General features: G+C 52.5%; 1 protein-coding gene across 1 annotated transcript; it reads left to right on the top strand.

Annotated features, from left to right (window-relative positions):
• Nucleotides 1–539: 539 nt before the first annotated feature.
• On the top strand, nt 540–20,506 carry RFFL (ring finger and FYVE like domain containing E3 ubiquitin protein ligase). Its single transcript, XM_035026572.1, is given in 8 exon segments — nt 540–1,581; nt 4,183–4,370; nt 10,210–10,458; nt 10,460–10,606; nt 13,382–13,465; nt 14,422–14,632; nt 16,003–16,026; nt 18,837–20,506. Coding segments are annotated over 8 exon segments (1,275 nt in total). The 5' UTR covers nt 540–1,391; the 3' UTR covers nt 19,019–20,506.
• The last annotated feature ends 8 nt before the right edge of the window (nt 20,507–20,514 follow it).

Genomic DNA, 20,514 nt, shown 5'->3' with positions numbered 1-20,514 from the left:
CTTCCTTCCTTCCTTCCTTCCTTCCTTCCTTCCTTCCTTCCTTCCTTTCTTCCCTTTCTTTCTTTTCTTTCTTTCTTTCTTTTCTTTCTTTCAAGATTTTGTTTATTTGTCAGAGAGAGAGTGCACACAAGCAGGGGGAGCAGCAGGCAGAGGGAGAAGCAGACTCCCCATGGAGCAAGGAGCCCGATGCGGGGCTCGATCCCAGGACCCTGGGATCATGACCTGAGCCGAAGGCAGATGCTTAACCGACTGAGCCACCCAGGCGTCCCAGCAGGTCACCTTTCTTTCTGCTCCTGGCCCTTACTCCCACCATTTGTTATCAGCTTCCCTTCCTCTGCAGGCTCTTCATCTTTGGGGGTCTTCTCTACAGTCGATGCATGCGTCTGCATCGCCATCTTAGTGACCTGGATCCTCTTCAGCTCCGGCCCTTCCCTTCATGGCCAGAAGTTTCTTCAGAGAATAGTTTATCCTTAGGGTCTGTGCACATCCTCACTTCCCCGTCACTTTCCGACTTACAGGTGTCAGTCAGCTTCTCTCTTCCTTACCTGCTCGGGCCAAGAGCACGCTCACATTTTCCTAAAACTAGGTCCATCAGGCATTTTGTATTCCTGTATTCCACTCTCTGGGTCATTCAACAGCATCAGTCATTTCTTCTTGAAACTCAAAACCCTCTTCCAGATTGCCCACTCTGAGCAGTCTTCCTGCCACTGTTGTGCTGGTTTCCCCCGCTAGCCCTTTAGGTTGGGCGCCCCTGGGGTTCTCCCAGGCCGTCCTCTGTAACCTCAGTGTCCAGTCAGTCTTTTGCCCTGTTCCGGCTTTTCATGTTTCTGGTGGTCTGAGGATTCCCAGACTTTCTCCTCAACCAGGACTCTTCCCTTTGTGTGCCGTGTATCCATCAGCAAGTCCCCCGGGTACAAAATGTAACCCATCATCGTAATTGCCCCGCTTCCTTCACACACAGACACATGCCTCATCCTGAGGGCTTTGTCCCTTACTCCTGTTAACAATTCCACTCTGTGTCCTGTTGTGTAATTCAGAGACCCTGGGATTCATCCAAGACTGTTTTCTCTCCCCCTTCTTCCACCGCTTCAATCCACTGACACATCCCACGAGTTCTGTCAGAGATCTGTCTGTCCCTTTCTCCTCCTGTCTTGCCTCTGCCATACCAGCTGCCTGCTTCCAGCCTGCCTACTGTCAGAGTGCCCACTATAAAATGCAAATAAGATCACAAAATGTGATTACTTGAACCGTTCATTGTGTCCCACTGCCTGTAGGATAAAGTCCACATTCCTTACCATGGTTTTTCGTGGCTGCTTGTTTGCCTGCCATGCCCTCATCCATCCCACCCCTACTCTTGGCCCAACCAAACATTTTGTAGTTTCTTTAATGCCATGTTGCATGCTGTTTGCTTTTTCTTGAAAATTCCTTTTACTCTGGGCTTCCTGATGAATCCCCAGCTACTCCAACAGGAGGATATGTGTGGCACATCATTTGAGATGTCTTCTCCGGTCACCCCTCCGCCCCTGAAGAGCTGCTTGTGTCTCTATCTTCATAGCCCCCGGTATGCTGTACGAACCTCTGGTAAGGCACTGATTACTCTGAAATTTGTTTGGGTTTTACATTTCTTGTTCCTCTCCTTGACCATGAACTCCTCAAGGGCAGGTTCTCTGCCTTACTCACCTAGCACTGGAAACAGCAAGGCACTGGCTTCACTAAAGGTTGCATGCCTGGGTGAGTGGAGATTCTGACAGAGGCCAGCAAATCACCCACAGCCTTGTCCCAAGGCCGCTCTGCTTCTTGCCTTGCCCCCAGCTCCTTCAGTTACTTGACCCATTCTGCTGATTTTGTCACAGATTTCCCTGTCCTTTTTTGGGATGAGTCCGGAGAGCCAAATGGTAATTGTGGGGACACCTCTAGGTTTCCTTTTTATTTGAGCCTTGCCAGAGAAACTGTAGTTGAAGCATTGTTACAATGCTCAGAGCCACGACTGATCTTTATTTAGTGCCTCACAGCCTGGAGAATGTCCAGTGAGAAAGAGAAAGCACAGAAAGGGAGAACTTGTTATAAAGATGTATGTAGTCAAGCGGGGCTTGGGCCCGGGTCTTCTGAGTTCGGATCCTGTATTCCCTTGTATTATCATATGCAGCCTCAGATGCTTTTGTCAGCAGGTGATTTAGAGAATTGAAAAATCCCTCTTTCCGAGGGGGGTGCCCACTGCTATTATCACCCTTATCTTGCCAACAGAGAACTCATCTGTTTAACTGCTCTTTCCTTTGTTATTCCCCGTGAACTATTCATTACAGTTGTCTTCTGGGAAGTTAGAGGCTTTGGACAAGTAAGAGTGAGTCAGAAATGTTGATGTGTAGGAAACGGAAAGAATGAATATGATTAGTTAAAATTCAAATATCGCGTGATTCATTCAGTAGTCCTTGTTGAGCCACCTGTCTGCTGGGCACTGACCCGACTGTCATGGTCCCTGTTCATACGGGGGCCACAGGCAAGCGGGGGAGACAGGTGTGGATCAGACCTGCCTATAAAAGTGAATGAATTCTTGGGCGCCTGGGTGGCTCAGTTGGCTAAGCGACTGCCTTCAGCTCAGGTCATGATCCTGCAGTCCCGGGATCGAGTCCCGCATCGGCCTCCCTGCTCAGCGGGGCGTCTGCTTCTCCCTCTGACTCTCCCCCCTCTCATGCTCTCTATCGTTATCTCTCTCAATAAATAAATAGAAATCTTAATAAAAAAAAGAAAAAAGATTCTCTCTCTCCCTTAAAAAAAAAAAAAAAAGTGAATGAATTCTAGATCAGGAGTCTCGGGAAGTGCTGCAAGCTAAAAAGGCCCGAGAGTCATTGGGGGACCTGAGGTTATAGCTGTGTGAGGTTATATCTGTGTTCCCCCTGCTGGGCCTCTGGCTTCCTCTGTGAGATGACTAAGGTTGAACCAGCCAGCTTCTTGTTAGTGCTTTCCAGCTTAGCATGTCTCTGAACTGCGATTTAATAAAGGCACTTTCCATAAGTCAGGAGGCAGAGAGCTGAAGGTACCATTCTTTTGTGTGAACTGATGATTGAGCAGTAACACTAAGTGTTTCATTTATTATCTCTGTAAGCAGAGAGGTCAGGCTCCAGATGTCCATAGAGACTGCCATGGTCTGCTGAGAAAAGCACACTCTTAATCACAGCAATGCTTGGCGTTTTGGTGGACCGTTTTGCAACTGTAGATTATTCTGACATTTGAGGGATTGGGTTTTCTTCTGTGATCTTAAAAAATCATCTATCCCTTTGTCCCTAGTACCCATATTTGATATGTAAAATGGGAATCCTATTCCAAAACTTCTTAATAAATCCACCGAGGCACCTGTTCAGCAAGACAGCCCACGTTAGTTGAGCATCTTCTGTGTGCACGAGGCTGTTAGGCTGCAGTAGACACAGGAATAAGTCACCCTGCCCTCAAGGAATGGTGTAGTGGCAGCAGACAGAACAGAGCGTCAGAGGTGTTGAGGGAGAGGTTTAGGTAGAGCTGGAAGTACAAAGATAAGAGTAGTTCATGCTGCTGGCCGGCGGAGGGAAAATCAAGGAGGGGCGGTATGGTCTAGGAAAAGAACGTTAGGTTTAGGGTCAGAAGACCTGGGTTTTCAGAATCTCAGTTCTCTGTATATTAGCGGTGTGACCTGGACTTCTCTGAGCCTGGGTGGCCCCATCCGTGTAAAGGAGATAATACCCCTCCTCTACACAGTTGGTGTGAATATGGGATCACACGTGTGTGTGCACGTGCACATGAATGATAAAGTTCCATGTCTCTGAGCTCTAGGAGCAGGTTCATGTGCCTGAATAAAGGGGGTTTCAGGCCACTTGTAATTGCTAAGGCCATTTTTTATTCAAAATTAGATCTCAGATTAAACCACAGCAGGGACCAGCAACCTTTCAGAGGTAGTGCGCCAGCTTGGCATCCCATGTTGTCCTGGCGGATCAGGTGTCTGTGCTCTCCTCCTGGGAGCAGTGGCAACTGTGGTGAAGCAGGAGGTGGCAAGGAATCTGTGGCCCCCGAAAACACATCCTCACCTCAACTCCTGACTCTGGCAGCAGGTGTGGACTGAGTTGCCCTGCTCACGTGCGCCCTCGGGAATGGGGGAGTGGAGCAGAGGTGTGTCTTAACTCTGACCTTTCTCCCCTTCCTTCCTTGCACCAGATTTTATCATGTGGGCAACCTGCTGCAACTGGTTCTGCTTGGATGGACAGCCTGAGGAGGCCCCACCGGCCCAGGGAGCCAGGACGCAGGCCTATTCCAACCCTGGGTATAGCTCCTTCCCTTCCCCAACAGGCTCGGAACCAAGCTGCAAGGCTTGTGGGGCCCACTTCGCAAACATGGCCAGGAAGGTGAGTGTTGACTTCTTTTTTTTTTAAAGATTTTATTTATTTATTTGACAGAGAGAGACAGAGCAGGAACACAAGCAGGGGGAGTGGGAGAGGGAGAAGCAGGCCTCCTGCAGAGCAGGGAGCCCGATGTGGGGCTCGATCCCAGGACCCTGGGATCATGACCTGAGCCGAAGGCAGATGCTTAACGACTGAGCCACCCAGGCGCCCCAAGTGTTGACTTCTTGGCTTTGTTGGCCGGCTCAGCTGCTACAACCTCAGCCCTCGGGCAAGCCTGCTGACCCCTCCACAATGCCTGCCACCTTGCCTTTGCCTATGTGGTGCCGGTAACCCACACTGGATTCTTTCACAAAAGCATTACAGAAAAGCCACCCAAAAGCAAAGCATCTCAGCGTCAATTTGGACCCAGACAGGCCTGAATTCAGACCTCAGCTCTGCTGCTTACTAGCTGTATGACCTAACCTTTCTGGAGATTCTTTTCCCCCATCTCTAAAATGGGGGTACAGCTGTCGTGCCTGTCTCACAGGGTCGTGAGAATAACATGAGCTGGGCTACCAAGGGCCCCAGCACTGTGCAGCGTGCGGCAGACACTGGTGTCACTCCCTTCATTAGCTGTTGTTGTGAATGCCTGACCGCAGATTAGCTTGGTCTTTGTATCCCACGCGGTGCTGAGGGCATCTCATGTACATCCAGACCCCAGCAGGACAAAGACTGGGGCTCCTTTCCTGTAGCGATGTCATGAGAAATGCTCGGCAGCCGTGTTTTCCAGATTAGCGAGCAGCAGGGGAAGTCACTGGCTGGGTGATGGCATGTGGGTGGGGGCCATCCTTGTGCCAGTGCCCAGAGGCAGCCCATTCTCCAATGGGGTCAAGCACGACCGGGGCTGAGGGTGAACCCTGGCCTGCATTCTGCATTCTTCTGCAGAACAGAGAGGTCTGTAGCCCGCATGTGAGGTTAAAGTGGCAGTGATGGGAAATTTGAGAGGAAAAGCTACTTTTAAAAATTGTTTTAGAGAGAGACAGCGAGAGAAGGGAACATAAGCAGGGAGAGTGGGAGAGGGAGAAGCAGGCTTCCTGCCGAGCAGGGAGCCCGATGTGGGGCTCGATCCCAGGACCCTGGGATCATGACCTGAGCCGAAGGCAGACGCTTAACGACCGAGCCACCCAGGCGCCCTGAAAAGCTACTTTTTAAGCTATGTGCTGTATGCTAGGGACTGTTGTGAGCAATTTAGATCTTTTGGTTTCATTTAAGCCTCACAGTAACTCTATGGTAGAGGTTTTAGGGTCCCTAAACTCCCATTTTACATATGAGACACTGAGATTTAGAGTGTAACAGTTAAGAAAGAAAGAAACTATTTGTCAAGTTCCTGATAAATGGCATAAGAGAGATGGAAGTACTCCTCCTTTTCCAGCTACATAGGTAGTGGCCCAAGATCACATGGTTATTAAATGGCAGAGCTAGGATTCAAACCCAGCTCTTTGAACTCTCAGGCTGTCTCCCAGAAGACATTCAGCATGTCCAGATTCCTGCAGCCTGCAGTGCTGACCACCCGCCCTTTTGTACCCGCAAGCTGAAGGAGGATTGGCATTTTGCCTGCGCCTCGCTGTAGTGCAGTGAGGCTGGGCACGTAGCAGAGCTTTGTCGTGATGCGCCTGGCTGCCCCGGTCACTGTGAGGACACCACCAGAGAGGCTGCTGCGGGTCGCAGGGGACTGTGGTACGGCAGGCTGCGATGCTACTCCCTTTACACTGAGACTGGAAGGTTGAGTCTATAGACGGAGGCCGAAGCAGGGACTGGAAGGAGCTCGGTGCCGCATGGCCTCAGTCTTCTCAGGGATGGAGACAAGGGGGTGGCTTTGGGATCTGAGATGAAATGGAAGGAGGCCCGGGGTGACTTGTCACATGCCCGGCACTGAGCTTGGCATTTCACGTGTCTTCTCTCTTCGAATCTTTAACAAAATATATACTATTATTTGTTCCCATTTTATAGATGAAGAAATTGCTCTATTTTTTTTTAAAGATTTATTTATGTATTTATTTGACAGAGACACAGCAAGAGAGGGAACACAAGCAGGGGGAGTGGGAGAGGGAGCAGCAGGCCTCCCGCTGAGCAGGGAGCCCGATGCGGGGCTCGATCCCAGGACCCCGGGATCATGACCTGAGCCGAAGGCAGGCGCTTAACAACTGAGCCACCCAGGTGCCCCAGAAATTGCTCTATTTAAGGTGGTTGTTTCAAGGACTCCTCAGGTGCATCTAGAGTCTGTTGGGTAGTCACAGATCTTGCTGTTTTTATTGTTTTACACTGAGAAATGCTAGGAACAACTGCTGGCTGAAGTGGCAGAGTAATTAGCATGAAAGGGCCTTTTTTAAATGAGGCAGCGTGAATTTGCCGTAGGTTTGTTTGAACCTTTTTTAAAAAAATACCATTTATAGTCTGTGGAGTGGGGAACAGAGAAGGAGCAAAGAGGACAGTGATGGTGACCAGGCTCAGGGACCAGCATGCTAAGCATGTTGAAAAGCATGTTGGGGCGCCTGGGTGGCTCAGTCGTTAAGCGTCTGCCTTCGGCTTAGGTCATGATCCCGGGGTCCTGGGATCGAGCCCCACATTGGGCTCCCTGCTCTGTGGGAGGCCTGCTTCTCCCTCTCCCTCTGCCCCTGCTTGTGTTCCTGCGCTCGCTGTCTCTCTGTCAAATAAATAAATAAAATCTTAGAAAGAAAGAGAGAGAAAGGAAGAAACAAAGAGAAAGAAAAAAAAGAGTGAGAGAAGGAGCCTAGAGGAAGGCCGGTGAGGAGGAGCCCTGCCTGGCCGAGGAGTCTGGGGAATGCGTGTGTGGCCGGGTAGGAAGAGGGAAGGGCAGAGGAGCAAGGGCGAGCAGGCCCTGGAGCATCCCTGAAGTTGGTGCGGCCGTTTGCTGCTGGAGGTTTGCGTGTCCTCTCGGTGTGTTTGCAAGCATGTTGGCTCCACTAATTCATCTTTCAGGCCCCCTGCTTCCTCAGTCGCGCGCGGTTTGCCTCAGTTGAGACGGACGAGTTTCCTTCGCTCATTCTGCCCGTCTGTGTTGATAGCCAGCTTCTCCTTTGCAAACTGGGCATTCAGCCTGGAGCGCTGTCCTATTCCTAGAGGGCGTGTTTTGGATGCAGGCCGACTTCAGAGTCCCTGGTGAGCGGGGGGACGCGGAGAAGCTGGGGTGCCACCTTTGCATTCTGGTCTTGTCTCCAATAAGCCGTGCATGTTTGAAGAAAGAATAGAGAGTTGTTTAGATCTGGCTGATGGAGCATCTCAGGGCTTTTTAATTGTGTCAGGCTAGGTCTTGTCAGACTGCACGGACTTGAGTCACGTTCCATGTCCTACAGCGTCTGACACTGAAGCCTCTTCATTGCACTCTCAGTCATCCTAAACGCGTTTCATTTCCCAACAGAAAAGCCTTTGATATAAAGGAACCCCCAAGACCCCGAAATGTCCATTTTCCACCTGAGCGGCTGCAGGTCCCAGAACCGTTAGGACGCTAGTGCAGCCCTGCGTCCTTTTAAGTCGGCCTCTGAGCGTGTTGTGGTCTGGCTGTAACTGTAGAGAGTGAGGGAGCTTGATACGCATCCTTTCGAAACGCCTTTCGGTATTCACAGTCACACGTGGGTGGTGAACGTTCTTCCCGTTTCCCCGTCGACGCGCAGGACTCCTGGACGGAGCCGGGCACCACTGCCTCAGCTGTGGAGCCTTCGCCAGCCCTGCGCCGGAGTCCGATTTCGGTGATGAGAATCTCAGTCTCCCGGGAATTCTCGTTACTCTGCATTCAGTTTTCCCTACTTAGAAGAGAGGGAGCAGAAATAGGTTAATGCTCAAGTCACCAGAGGATGAAAAGTTCTTCATTTTTTTTTTTAAATTTAAATTATTTATTTATTTATTTGAGAGAGAGAGAGAGAGAAACAGCATGAGAGGGGATAGGGTCAGAGGGAGAAGCAGGCTCCCCGCCGAGCCGGGAGCCCGATGCGGGACTCGATCCCGGGACTCCAGGATCATGACCTGAGCCGAAGGCAGTCGCTTAACCGACTGGGCCACCCAGGCGCCCAAGTTCTTCATTTCTTTAAAGGACTGGTGAGTGTGCTCCCGGGACCATCCCAGTGTGCCCAGGAACTCCCTTTGCTGTGGGAGTGCGGCTGCGCTCGGCCAGAGCAGAGCTCAGTCCGATGTCACTGTGCGGGCTCAGGAGCGAGCGCTGGTGTGGTGTGGCGTGTGCCGTTGTGTGCCGACTGAGGGCTGAGACCTGTGCGCGCACAAACTACGAGCTCCCCGATTGGCTCCAGAGGTTCCACCCCTTACCCGTCCCCGTAGCTGTCTGAGTGTGTCTTGGATACGCTGTTCTGTGCCACTGGATTCCCGGTGCTCTGAGTGGGCCTTCCTGGGGTGGGGGAGCCTGGGCACTGCCTCTGTGGATGGGGCACCGGGCGGGGGTTTGGCGATGGAGAGCCAGGCCCTGGACTGGGTCCTGCTGTCGGCTTGGATGGGGCCGAGTCAGGCAGCATGGCCTGGTGGGAAGGGCGTGACTGTGGGCATTCCACAGGGACAGGCTTTGAGCGTGAACCCCAGCTCTTCTGTTCCCCGCCCGCCCTTGAGTGCGATGCTTCATCTCTCTAGGCCTTGCTTGCTTTGTCTGTGACATAGGGAGGTACATTAGTAATTATTAGTGATGTGGGTTTTTTTTAAAGACGTTTTATTTTTTATTTGACAGAGATAGAGTACAAGCAGTGGGGGAGGGGCAGGCAGAGGGAGAAGCAGGCTTCCTGCTCAGCAGGGAGCCCGATGCGGGGCTGGATCCCAGGAACCCGGGATCATGATCTGAGCTGAAGGCAGACGCTTAACCGTTTGAGCCACCCAGGCGCCCCAGTGATGTATGTTAATACGTGATACAGTGATAGAGTAATACTTTGCGGGGTTGCTTTGAAAATTAAATGACAAGCTCTAGCACCTAGTAGCCTCTCAGTAAATTTAATCAATAATATATATATATATTTTTAAAGATTTTTTATTTATTTATTTGACAGAGAAAGACACAAGAGAGGGAACACAAACGGGGAGTGGGAGAGGGAGAAGCAGACTCCCCGCCGAGCAGGGAGCCCCATGTGGGACTCGATCCCGGGACTCCAGGATCATGACCTGAGCCGAAGGCAGTCGCCCAACCAACTGAGCCACCCAGGCGCCCAATTTAATCAATAATATTAATAATAATCACCATCGTACTTACGCATTTGCTTTCTATTCTCAGCAATAAAGTAGAAAAAAAGTCATAGTTCAGGATTTGAATCCTGGCTCTCAAAATTAGCTTGTGTTTCCTAACAATAATAATTAAAAGAGTTAATACTTACCCTGAAGAATCATGTGTCACATACGCTAAATGCGTTGTCTCTTAACTGTGGGGCAATCCTGAGATGTAGGTACTGTCATCACCCCCATTTTACAGATGAGGGAACTGAGGGCCAGAGAGGCTAAGTTACACACCCAAGGTGACACCATAAAAAAATAGAGGAGGCAGACTAAATGAAAATGTGGGCTTTTTTGATTAGAATCAAAACCCTCTGTTTCTCTATCTGCAATGAAAAAAGTAAGTCTCAACTGGAATAATGAATGTAGTATCCTGGATGTGGGCACACAGGTGCCTATGGGGGAGGGTGCCACCTCTGAGTGGTGCTTACTGAAATCAAGGTAGCTTGCACTCTGATGTAAGGAGGTAGCTTCGTACCGGCAGGAGTGATCAGGGGAGTCCCGCTCGGCATGGCGGCCCTGAGCCCCTCTCCCACTGTCTTGTTCTCAGTCTGACATGGTTCCCTCTGCCTCTTGGTCTAAGCAGCAGACCTGCCTGGACTGCAAGAAGAATTTCTGCATGACCTGTTCAAGCCAAGTGGGGAACGGCCCCCACCTCTGCCTCCTCTGCCAGCGGGTCCGAGCCACAGCCTTTCGGCGGGAGGAGCTCATGAAGATGAAGGTGAAGGACCTGAGGGACTATCTCAGCCTCCATGACATCTCTACCGAAGTGTGCCGAGAGAAAGAGGAGCTGGTGCTCTTGGTGCTTGACCAGCAGGAGGGCAGGACTCGCGCCCCCCCCCTTGTCCCCGGACTTCCCCGAGCAGCAGGCCTTCCTGGCCCAGCCTCATGCCGGCACAGTACCTCCTACCTCGGCGAGCCTCCCCTCTTCGCCCACACAAGCCACGTCTGTGTCCCCGGCCCAGGCTCAGGAAAGCCAGCAGGTACGTGTCGGGTTTGCGGCCCCTGCCCGTGTCTGCCGCTTTGTGGGCTCAGTCTGCTCCCCTGCCTGCACTGCGTGTGGTGGGGGGGGTGGTATGATCAGGGGAGGCCCTTCTGCCTACTGCTGCAGGGGTGTTTTCTGGACCTCAGACTCCTGTTTGGGTTTTTTTCAGAGGTGATCATGCATGGTACCAGGTATTTTTGATGTTTTTAATACATACCTATCCCAGCTAGTCATTTTTGAAAAACTCTTTCCAGAAACATTTTGAGAAAACTCACTGTTAACTCTCTAAATTTCGTTCTGTTCAGACTGCCCTCCTGCTTACCTTTGTTAAGGTCTTCTTAGCGGGTAGGGAATCATCACAGGGCGCAGAGGGAAAGGCACATGTCGATGGAAGGGGGGGTGGTCACGGCTTCTGTGGCCAGTCACCGCTTGGGCCAGGTCATGGTTGGCACGTTCTCGAACCGGAAATTGCCTTGTCATCGTCCTGGGGTGGGAGGGCGCTCAGAAATGGTCAGCGAAGAGCGGCCCGTTGGCTGGGCTGCAGACTGCGCAGGGGCCGTGCAGAATGGCGGGTGCCCTCAGAAGGCCCCCGCGGGAGCAGGGTAGACGGGCAAAGCAGCTTTTGGGCTCCGGTGAGGCCGGGAGACGTAACCAGTGCGTGAGGGCTGATGGCATCCCATAGATAAGACTTCAGTGCCTCAGTGACCCTTTGGTGTATGTGGCTTGGGCCGTAGCTGGGGCATTCGGACCAATCTGTCGTTGACTCTTTGGTCACCTCGGGCAAAATTCGAGCCTTCAGCAGTGAAATGGGGCTAGTAATCCCAGGGCACTGTGGCTCCTGGCAGGCTGTTGGGAGGACCGGCTGGCGTGACAGTAGCTCTGAAGAGCTGGGAGCTCCGTCCGGCTGGCGCAGCACCAGGGTTGTGTGCGGTGTGGCTGGCCGCCACCTCCGGTGTGCGAGCACCGGGCCCCTGATTCAGCTCTGGCGGGCACCGGGGCATAAAGGCCAGGCCGCACTCTGCTCCCCTGGCGGCCTGAGGCGAGCTCTGCCCGGCGTCCGCCTCCCACGCGGGCTCCTCCCTCGGCTCGGTGGAGCACTCCTCTCTGTCTGGGGGGGCCCAGGGCATAACTGGAGGGAGTTGTTTTTCCCTGAAGAACCTTCAGGTGGATTTTGCAATGAAAGCAGGGGGTTCTAAATTTCCTGTCGTTAACCAGAAATTCCAGACTTCAGCTGCGGGTCCCACGTAGGCGCCAGATCTCATCGGGTCCTTTGTGTCAGCTTGCATCCCCTGTCCCGATGAGATCTGCGTTTGTCAAGCCAGGAGAATAGACGTGGGGAAGTCAAGTGACTTGTGCAGGCTACCCGCACCTAGGATGCCGATCTGCCCGGGGTGCCTGCCCCCCAGAGTTCTTGCCCTTTACCCCTAGTGCCCTGGCAGTGGTTGCTGGGGAAAGAAGTGGGTGGAGGAAGCAAGATGGTGGACAGATACGATTTAAGAGATTTTAATTTAGCCAGTAGGCAAACTGAAGAGACAAGAGCATGCTTTGCAGTGGGACCTCCAGTTTCTCTTCCTAGGAAAAAAAAAAAGGACATACAGAAGCCCTTCTTTAGGAACAGGTTAGGCTTGGAGAGACTTTGTAACTCCAAGATAACACCAGGAGACTGGTGGGTGCCACGTTTCCAGAAAGCTAAGGGGAGATGGTGTGGGATGCATCCCCGTACACGTATGCTGTATGCGTGCTCCTCTGACCACTTGGCATTTTGGATGATGGTGGTGGTTTCTCCTTTCATCTCCATTATAGTTATTTGCCTCTTAACCAACTCTGTGTTAGGCATTCTAATCTGGAATGAGTGGTTGGGGCCATGGGTGACTGGTTTCCTGGGACTGTCCCCTTTATTGGTGTTCTGAGAGTCTAGAGGAAAGGCCTGTGAGCTCAGACACGTCTTTGCTCCGGGCTCATACCAGGCCCTTTGCCTGGAGGGAGCAGTCGGTGAAGAGTGTCTGGTGAAGGGGTTTGTGGCTTAAAGGGTGATGGGACGAGGAGGCTCACAGTTTGAACTACTGTTTGGCAAAACCTTTTGAGAAGTTAGAATTCCAAACTCCTTAAGCATAGACGTCTGTCTTTATAGTTTTAGGCTAATAGATGCTTAGGTGCGTTAAAATAATTTTTGACCAGGCTTCAAGATAGTTCTTAGTACTAGTGAGCGCTGCTGGTTGGAGCCCATTTCTAGAATGGTGGAGCAGTGACTGGACAGAGTGGTGAGGGACTAAGAACTGTTTCCTCTGTCAGAGGAGGAAGCCAGGGAGATGTAGCGTGGAGGCAGGAAGACATGGTATGAACTTTCTGTAAGAAAGCGGTGCCCATTGCTGCTCGGGACAGAGCCCAGAACGGTGGGTGGGAGTGAACGGGGAGGGCGGTGTGGGCTCAGTGTCCAGGAGAGACTGGATGGCAGTTAGAGAGCAGTCCCGCAGTGGCGTGGACTTGTGCTCTTCCTCGCGTTCGGACAGTTCGAGCTGAGACCACACTGACGGTGAGTGGCCGCTCATGCCATCCTGGTGGGGAGCAGAATTAGCGGCCTTCTCGTTTTGGAGTTGAAATCTGTTTGTGTCATGTCTCTGCCCGACAAAGTCGGTACTAGGGAGCAGGCTTCTGTAATGCTATTGTTCGAGACACCAGGTTCCTGGGGAGATGGGAACATGTTTGGATGTGGAATGAGCTGGGAAGAGGCCCGCATCTCTGTGCGTGTGATGGCACCTTTCTCTTCCCACAGGCCAATGGCCATGTGTCTCAGGACCAAGAGGAACCCGTCTACCTGGAGAGCACAGCCAGAGCACCTGCTGAGGATGAGACCCAGGTGGGGCCTCTGCTCCGGTCCGTGCCTTTGCGTTTGCTCTTTTCTCTGGTGGTGGTAGGCGGTGATTAGGACCCTCTCAGCAGACTCAGACGCGCAGAAGAATCTGTGTGTGATGACAGTCCTACAGTTCTGTTGTCAGGGGTGGGCTTAGTGTTAGCCTTCCAGATCAGCCTTCGAAGCTGTCAGTTGTCAGGGGCAGAGTAGTGAGCTCCCAGTGGAGACCGGGGAGCCTCATGGCCCCTTCGTTCCTAGTCTCTTGATTTCCTGTAAGCTGCTGACGGGCGGGCTCCCGGTGCTGCTATGCAAATCTTGTTCTTTTCGTCGGCTGCTAGCACACAGTAGCCATCGTCAGGGGAAGGAGGTCGGAAAATCAGGAGGAAGGATGAGCAGGGGTCAGGCCTCAGCCCTGGTAGGCCAGCCAGCGGGTAGCGCCAGCGGGGCCGCAAAGCAGTGGTCAGGTTGCGTGCAGAGGCGTGCTCGCCAGGGAAGTCTGCCCCTTCGACAAGGAAGCAGCGGGAAGAGCAGAGACTGGCACCAGGCTCGCTGGTTTCTTGTGCTAGTTTTTACAGGAACCCGGTGCAGTGGGACTGCTGGGTCTCCTGTATGGAGGGGCAGACAGGCCGAGGCCGGGGAGTAACTGGCTCCATCGTGTTTAGCATCAGTCCGTGGAGGAGTCAGAATCAGGGCCATGTGACTCACACCGCTGCCCCTTCTACTCGTCCCACTGATGGGTTGGTTGGGGGCTGTGGCCGTGCCCGAGCCCGGAACCATGGGTCAGGAAGAGATGTGGCCTCTTTGGCCATGCAGAGCACCATGCCGGCACTCTTCCTGCCTCCACTCCCGCTCTTCCTGAGGTCAGTCCCCGCGGGCACGGCCTGGTGAGTGCTCCGGGGTCCTCGGAGAGAGAGCTTGGGAGGTGAGAGCTGAGCCCACCAATCCCGCCGTTGCCATTGCAGTCTGTCGACTCAGAGGACGGCTTCGTCCCGGGCCGGCGGGCCTCTCTGTCTGACCTCACCGACCTGGAGGACATTGAAGGTCTGACCGTGCGGCAGCTGAAAGAGATCCTGGCGCGCAACTTCGTCAACTACAAGGGCTGCTGCGAGAAGTGGGAGCTGATGGAGAGGGTGACGCGGCTGTACAAGGACCAGAAGGGGCTCCAGCACCTGGGTGAGGCGCTGTCTGGGGGGCGCTTGCTGTCACTCTGCAGCCTGACGGCATGGCCTGACTGGGTTTCTGTGCGCTTAGCCAAGCAAGGAGTCACCTTCCACCTTGGCACCGGCTAATAATAGCTGCCATTTGAAGTTGAGTGCCGGGACCGGGCTAGGCTCCGTAAACATTTATTCCGTCCTCAGGGCTGCCTGTGAAATAGCCATTATTAGCACTACCCGCTCCCCCCTTTTTTTAAGATTTATTTGAGGGGAGAGAGCACGAGCATGAATGTAGGGGCAGGGGCAGAGGGAGAGGGTCTCAAGCGGACTCCGCTGAGTGTGGAGCCCAACTCGGGGCTCGATCCTGAGATCATGGCCTGAGCCGAAACCAAGAGTGAACGCTCAGCTGACTGAGCCACCCAGGCGCCCCTGGCATTACTGTTTTAGTGTAGAGCCTGGGTGTCACTGAAGATTTCCTGGACTGATCCTGTAGCCTTTCCCACCCCGTGTCACCCTGCCACCCCCACTAGTACCTCAGCAGTACTGCTCTCAACAGTTGGGAGACGGGGAAGTGAACCCATGGTACAAGGGAAATAGATCTGTGCTGCCTGAGCCTGGGCTTTCCCTATGGTCCTTTCCCAAAGCATTCTACACAGTATCATTTTTAGGCGATGCCCAATAAGGTAAGTTGTCTAGGTTTGTGTTTAATTGAGTTTGGGGAAGAAAACTAGGTCTTCTTGGTAGATAGTAGAGGTCTCTAGAGAAGTCCTGCAGAAGAGGAGTGTATTTGGCTGTTTTAAACTCATTTCCTAAAATTTTACCCAGAACCTTCCCCTCCCCGACCGATTTAGCTCCTGCAATCAGCATTTTGATTCCTTGCCTGCTGTTAGTGGTTGGAGTCCGATTCCAGGCTCTCCTGTCCCACTGGTTCATCCGAGTTGGGGATGTCTGACCAGTCCTCTAGTCAGACTCACTTCCCTTTGGGGCTGTCCCCAGAATCTCCATAGAGTTGTGAGGTCCTGGGGAACAGGACATGGCCCCACCGGGGCACTCCATCCAGACTCCTTGGCTGACTGGAGCAGCCGGTTCTAACGCGGGCTTCAGAAGCGATAGAAAAGGGTACCGTGCCCATGCAGTGTCCTGCCTCCTTGGCAGTGTTGTTCACGCGAGCCGGCGGAATCCCTTTCTCGAAGACCGGACCAGACACACTGGCCGGGGCTGTGCGCGAGCTCTCAGCATAGGAGGGGAGGGCGGGCGTCCGGCCGGGCTCTTGGCCAGCCGGGTTCCCAGGCCAGGAGAGCAGTCCGAGTGCGGCAGTTAGACGGGCTGGTGGGAGACTTTCTTCACGCCGTCGCATATGCAGACCTCTTCTTTCTCTTTCCTTTTCAGTGTGTGGTGCTGAAGACCAAAACGGTACGTAGTTGCTTCTGCTTGGGACCGTGCTTAGGCTCTGTGAGCCCTGCGGCCCTTCCCTTCCGCCAACCCTGCTTCCTCTTAGCAGTCTAAGAATTCTAAGCGTAGTGGCGTCCAGAGAGTGAGTTGGGGGAAATGCACGGGGAAGCATGGCTTCTCAGCATCTTTAAAAATCCTCATTCTCGCCTCACCAGGAAGGGTGAAGAGTGGCAGCAGACCCAGGGACAGCTTGATTTGCATGTCTCGGGGCTGCCAGAGCTCAGGAGTGAGCATTTGTAAAATGTTTCGCAAAGTGAGTGGTGGCATGTGTCACATCCGGTTCATTTTTCATACCCCTGCTGCTACGGCACTCCTTCCCCTACGGTTTTCACTCCGTTTTGGTCCGAGTGGGGAGGGTCCCTGTGGACCTTCAGGGAGATTACTTGGGATGCTTGACAACTTCTGGGACCAACCAAAAATAAAGGGAGGTGACCTGAGCCTTGTTTGTACAGGGCTGGGCAGTGGCTAGAGCTGCTCTGGGGACAGAGCAGGAAAGGGGTCACCTGTGTGCTCTCTGGACACGAGGCACATATACCACCTCAGCTGCCACACACCCATCAGTGTGTTCAAGACCACCACGGGGCCTTCGGGGACCCCAGGACGCACTGCGGGCATCTGGCTGGGTCTGGGCTTCATTCTGAAATACCTTCTGTCTTTTTGAAAGCTTCAAGGCTGTGTGGTTGTGAGCTCTTCCCCCAAGAGAGAATGTTCTCAGAGTAGTGTTGGGGGCCTGCAAACCATTTTAAAACTTTCAGAAGACTCCAGATTTGTTATTTGGCAACATGGCCTTTTGCTCAGAATGGGGCGGCAGTCTTCCGGCTGATAAATCCTGAAGAGTTGATTTCTTAGCTCCCCAAAACCCTTGTGGGTTCTAGTCCCCCCTCCCCAAGATCAGGCTGTTCCACTTGCTGTCTTGCCGCCTTTGTTTTGTTTTAAAGATTTTATTTATTTGAGAGAGAGAATGAGACCGAGAGAGAGAGCGCACATGAGGGGGGGAGGGTCAGAGGGAGAAGCAGACTCCCTGCCGAGCAGGGAGCCCGATGCGGGACTCGATCCCGGGACTCCAGGATCATGACCTGAGCCGAAGGCAGTCGCTCAACCGAGTCACCCAGGCGCCCTTGCCGCCTTTTTTTTGATTCCCTGGGGGAATACTGGTAACTGAGTCGGTTGAGTCTGTTATTCCTAAGAAAATTAATACGATATTCTATAATTCACTCCAGTTCAGTTATATGTGCAGTTCAGCCCTTTTCCAAACCCCTGTTAGGGCCAACAGCTGCTCCAGAGGGGTAAATCGGTTTCACTGCCTTTCACAGCTAGCCTCCCTAAGTGTTGACTTTTTGAGTAGTCCAGGAAGCAGAAGAAAGTGCTGGGCAGCAGAGTACAGAGAATTCCCCTGTGGAGTGGGACAGGTGACTGGTATGAAGCCAGCTCCCTACTTATGGCTCCCTGGTTCAGGCTACAATTTAAAGATTTTACTATTTTTAGAGAACGAGAGAGCGAGTGTACAGGGTAGGGGGATGGGCAGAGGGGAAGGGAGAGGGAAAGAATCTCAAGCCGACTCTGCACTGAGCATGGAGCCCCAACTGGGGCTTCAGGCCACCATTTAAAACCTGCTGGGGATGGCTACATTGTTGGACATGAAGGTTTTTCTGTTTGCACTAAAATAGGATACTGGCCATGCCCTCTGCACCTCCCCGCTCACACAAGCCAGCCAGCTGTTACTGAGAACTCTGTGCACTGAGCAGTTAATACTGATTTGAGAGTCCCTGTCCTCAGGCCACTTGCCCAGAAGGCCTGCCTGGATTTGAATCCTGGCTCTGCTTAGCAGCTGTGTGCCCTTGGGCAAACCACTTAACTCCTTGGCCTCAGTGGCCTCAAGTCTATAAAATGAGTAATGAGTACTTCATAGTTTTCACGAGGATTCAAAAAGTTAAAATATGCAAGACTCTTAGGACCCTGCCTGGCACAGTATTCTACGAATGTGAGCTGTTCGGACTCCCTTGGGAGATGTTCACTTATCAGACATTTTGAGAACACCTACCACATGATTGGCATTTTAGGGATTCAAAGAGGAAGATCTGACCTCAGAGCATCCAACAAATACTAAGTATATAGTTGCAGAAATGAGCTCATAGGGTCGTGGGGGAGCCAAGTAGTTAAGACATTTTAATGCCATGTGAGAAGCTGGGGTGGGGGTAGCACAGAAGAGGGAGCCTTGATCTCTGCTGGGCTCTTCCACCAGGAAGCCTCCTCAGAGGAAGCTCCGGGGAAGGTTGTGGGACAGCACAGGGGCCCCCCAGGATCCTTGGCTGTATTCAGTTGGGAATAGGTTTACTGAGAAGCCTTGTGATCCTTCATGAGCCATTCACTACAGTTCCATTGGTATCACACTTTTTAGAACCAGTTTTTATCTTTTCAGCATGTTCTGCCTCAGGGGATGATGAGTCCCTAAGTGCCACTTACTTACCATATTACAGCCTCAACTGTCTGAAAATTCTTTGAAGCCTTGAGGACTCTGCCTTATTTAGCTGTCCTGTTCTGGGTTGTATTTGATCTCCAAGTACTTTATTCTGCACCTCTATGGCCTGGCCAGTAGAGGTGTGGCTGAAACAGGCAGCGGGGGGCTGATACCTGGAGTTCTAGCTGAGGGCAGTGTGTGGATTTGGGGGTGTGTCCACAGCATGCTCTTCTCTCCGTCCTCAGTCCCCCCGCCACCCCCTGCACTTATGGTGTCCTCTCCCCTCCACCCCTTCTCTGCCCTCTTTGTCCAGGCGGAGCGGTGCCACCCAGCGTGGAGGAGAACCTGTGCAGGATCTGCATGGACTCGCCCATTGACTGTGTCCTGCTGGAGTGCGGCCACATGGTCACCTGCACCAAGTGCGGCAAGCGCATGAATGAGTGTCCCATCTGCCGGCAGTACGTGATCCGAGCCGTGCATGTCTTCCGATCCTGAGGGCTGTGCCGGCTTCTTCAGTGCCTTACAGGGACAGAGCTGGAAGGGTCTGGGCTCCAGATTGGCCAGCTTGCAGAGGGGCAGGCTAACAAGAGAATCTGCGAGCAAAGATGCAGTCACCTCTGGGCGTGCCTGTCCTGCCTCGGCGGCGCACCTCTCGGCCTGCGGAGCCCGAGGCTGGTGGGAACTGGTACAGATCGCGTGGGCAAGTTCCTGTTCCAGTGGTCTTGGGGTAATGATGGTAATTGATCAAGAGAGGACTTTTCCAGAACTTGGACCAGATCTTCCTCCCTTCCTCTGTAAACTTAACAGTTCCCCCCTTCCCCCTGCACCCCGGCCATCCCCGAGCCGCCTGTCTGCATTCCAACCGTCAGAAATCCTGGTAGAAAAGGTTCTCTTCCTCCCCAGCACATTTGGATTTATTTCTGGTCTCTCTGGCTTTCTGTGCTTTAATCAGCTTTGCTAGTCTCTTGCTGCATTGCCTAAAATTCATTTGTTTCTTCAGACCAAAAAGATGTTAGCTTACCAGACCAATAGTGATCCTCCTTAGGACTAAATTTGGACCAGTAAACTTTCCCTGGTGAGAAGTGAAACACAAATGCTATTGAAAAATTTCAAAGTCATTTACAGTTGCTTCCTTAAGTGCTGGGATTGGAAGCAGTGAGTCTCCTGACCGAACCTTGGGAGCCAGCAAAGCATCTGCAGGGAAGTTTGAGTCGTGTGTGTGAGATGGCCCGGGGATCATCTCTGCTGCTCTTAGGGCCTTGTGCGCCATCAATTTTAGTTTAGGGCCTGTGCACCATCCTTAATTTTAGTTTACGAGAAAAGGGGAAGTTTTGGGTGGAAGCAGTAGCTTCCTGCTTAACTTTAACTTCTCCAACACAAAGGAATTGCAAACCACTTTCCCCTGAGAATGAAGTCCCTCTCTTTCCCATGGAAGTTTTAAACAGGGTCTCACTGAAGGCATAAAGACTAAGGCAAGGAGCCTTGCTCTTCTCTAGCTACACTTTTCGTGAAGTTCCTGGAGACCAAAACTGAACAGCTAAGGGGTATCTGAAGGTCCTGAATGAGACTGGATTCAGCCCTGGGGTAGACAGCTGCAAGTCTTAATTCCCCAGGTTAGTGGGGACTCCCTGCTCCCATTTCATTTCTCAGCCTACTGACTTGAGGGCTGGTCTGGAAGAAGCATTCTCCAGGCCCTTTAGGAAAGACCGTATGGTAAGTTAGAGGATATTCTTGAGCCCTCTTAGGGTGGTTCTACCACTGGAAGAGCCGAAGGGCTTAAGTTTGCTGGAGAAGCTTAGCCAAGAACAGACACATGCTATCAGAAAGAACTGTGTGCGCTGCCGTTACCTGTGGGTGAGCTATGTAACCCCTAAGCACCTGAGGGCCTTGGCAGGCCACCTCCCACACCATCCCCCCTGCTGTGCAGTTCTCTCAGACTGGAACCAGTCAGGACTTTGGAAAACAGTAGGAAACCTCCAAGGGGACCTGCT

The sequence above is a fragment of the Mirounga leonina genome, unplaced genomic scaffold (genome assembly GCF_011800145.1).
Source record: "Mirounga leonina isolate KUSES-001 unplaced genomic scaffold, KU_Mleo_1.0 Mir_200, whole genome shotgun sequence".
NCBI lineage: Eukaryota > Metazoa > Chordata > Mammalia > Carnivora > Phocidae > Mirounga > Mirounga leonina.
The sequence above is the reverse complement of the archived record's forward strand: the minus strand, read 5'-3'. Positions and strand labels throughout refer to the sequence as shown.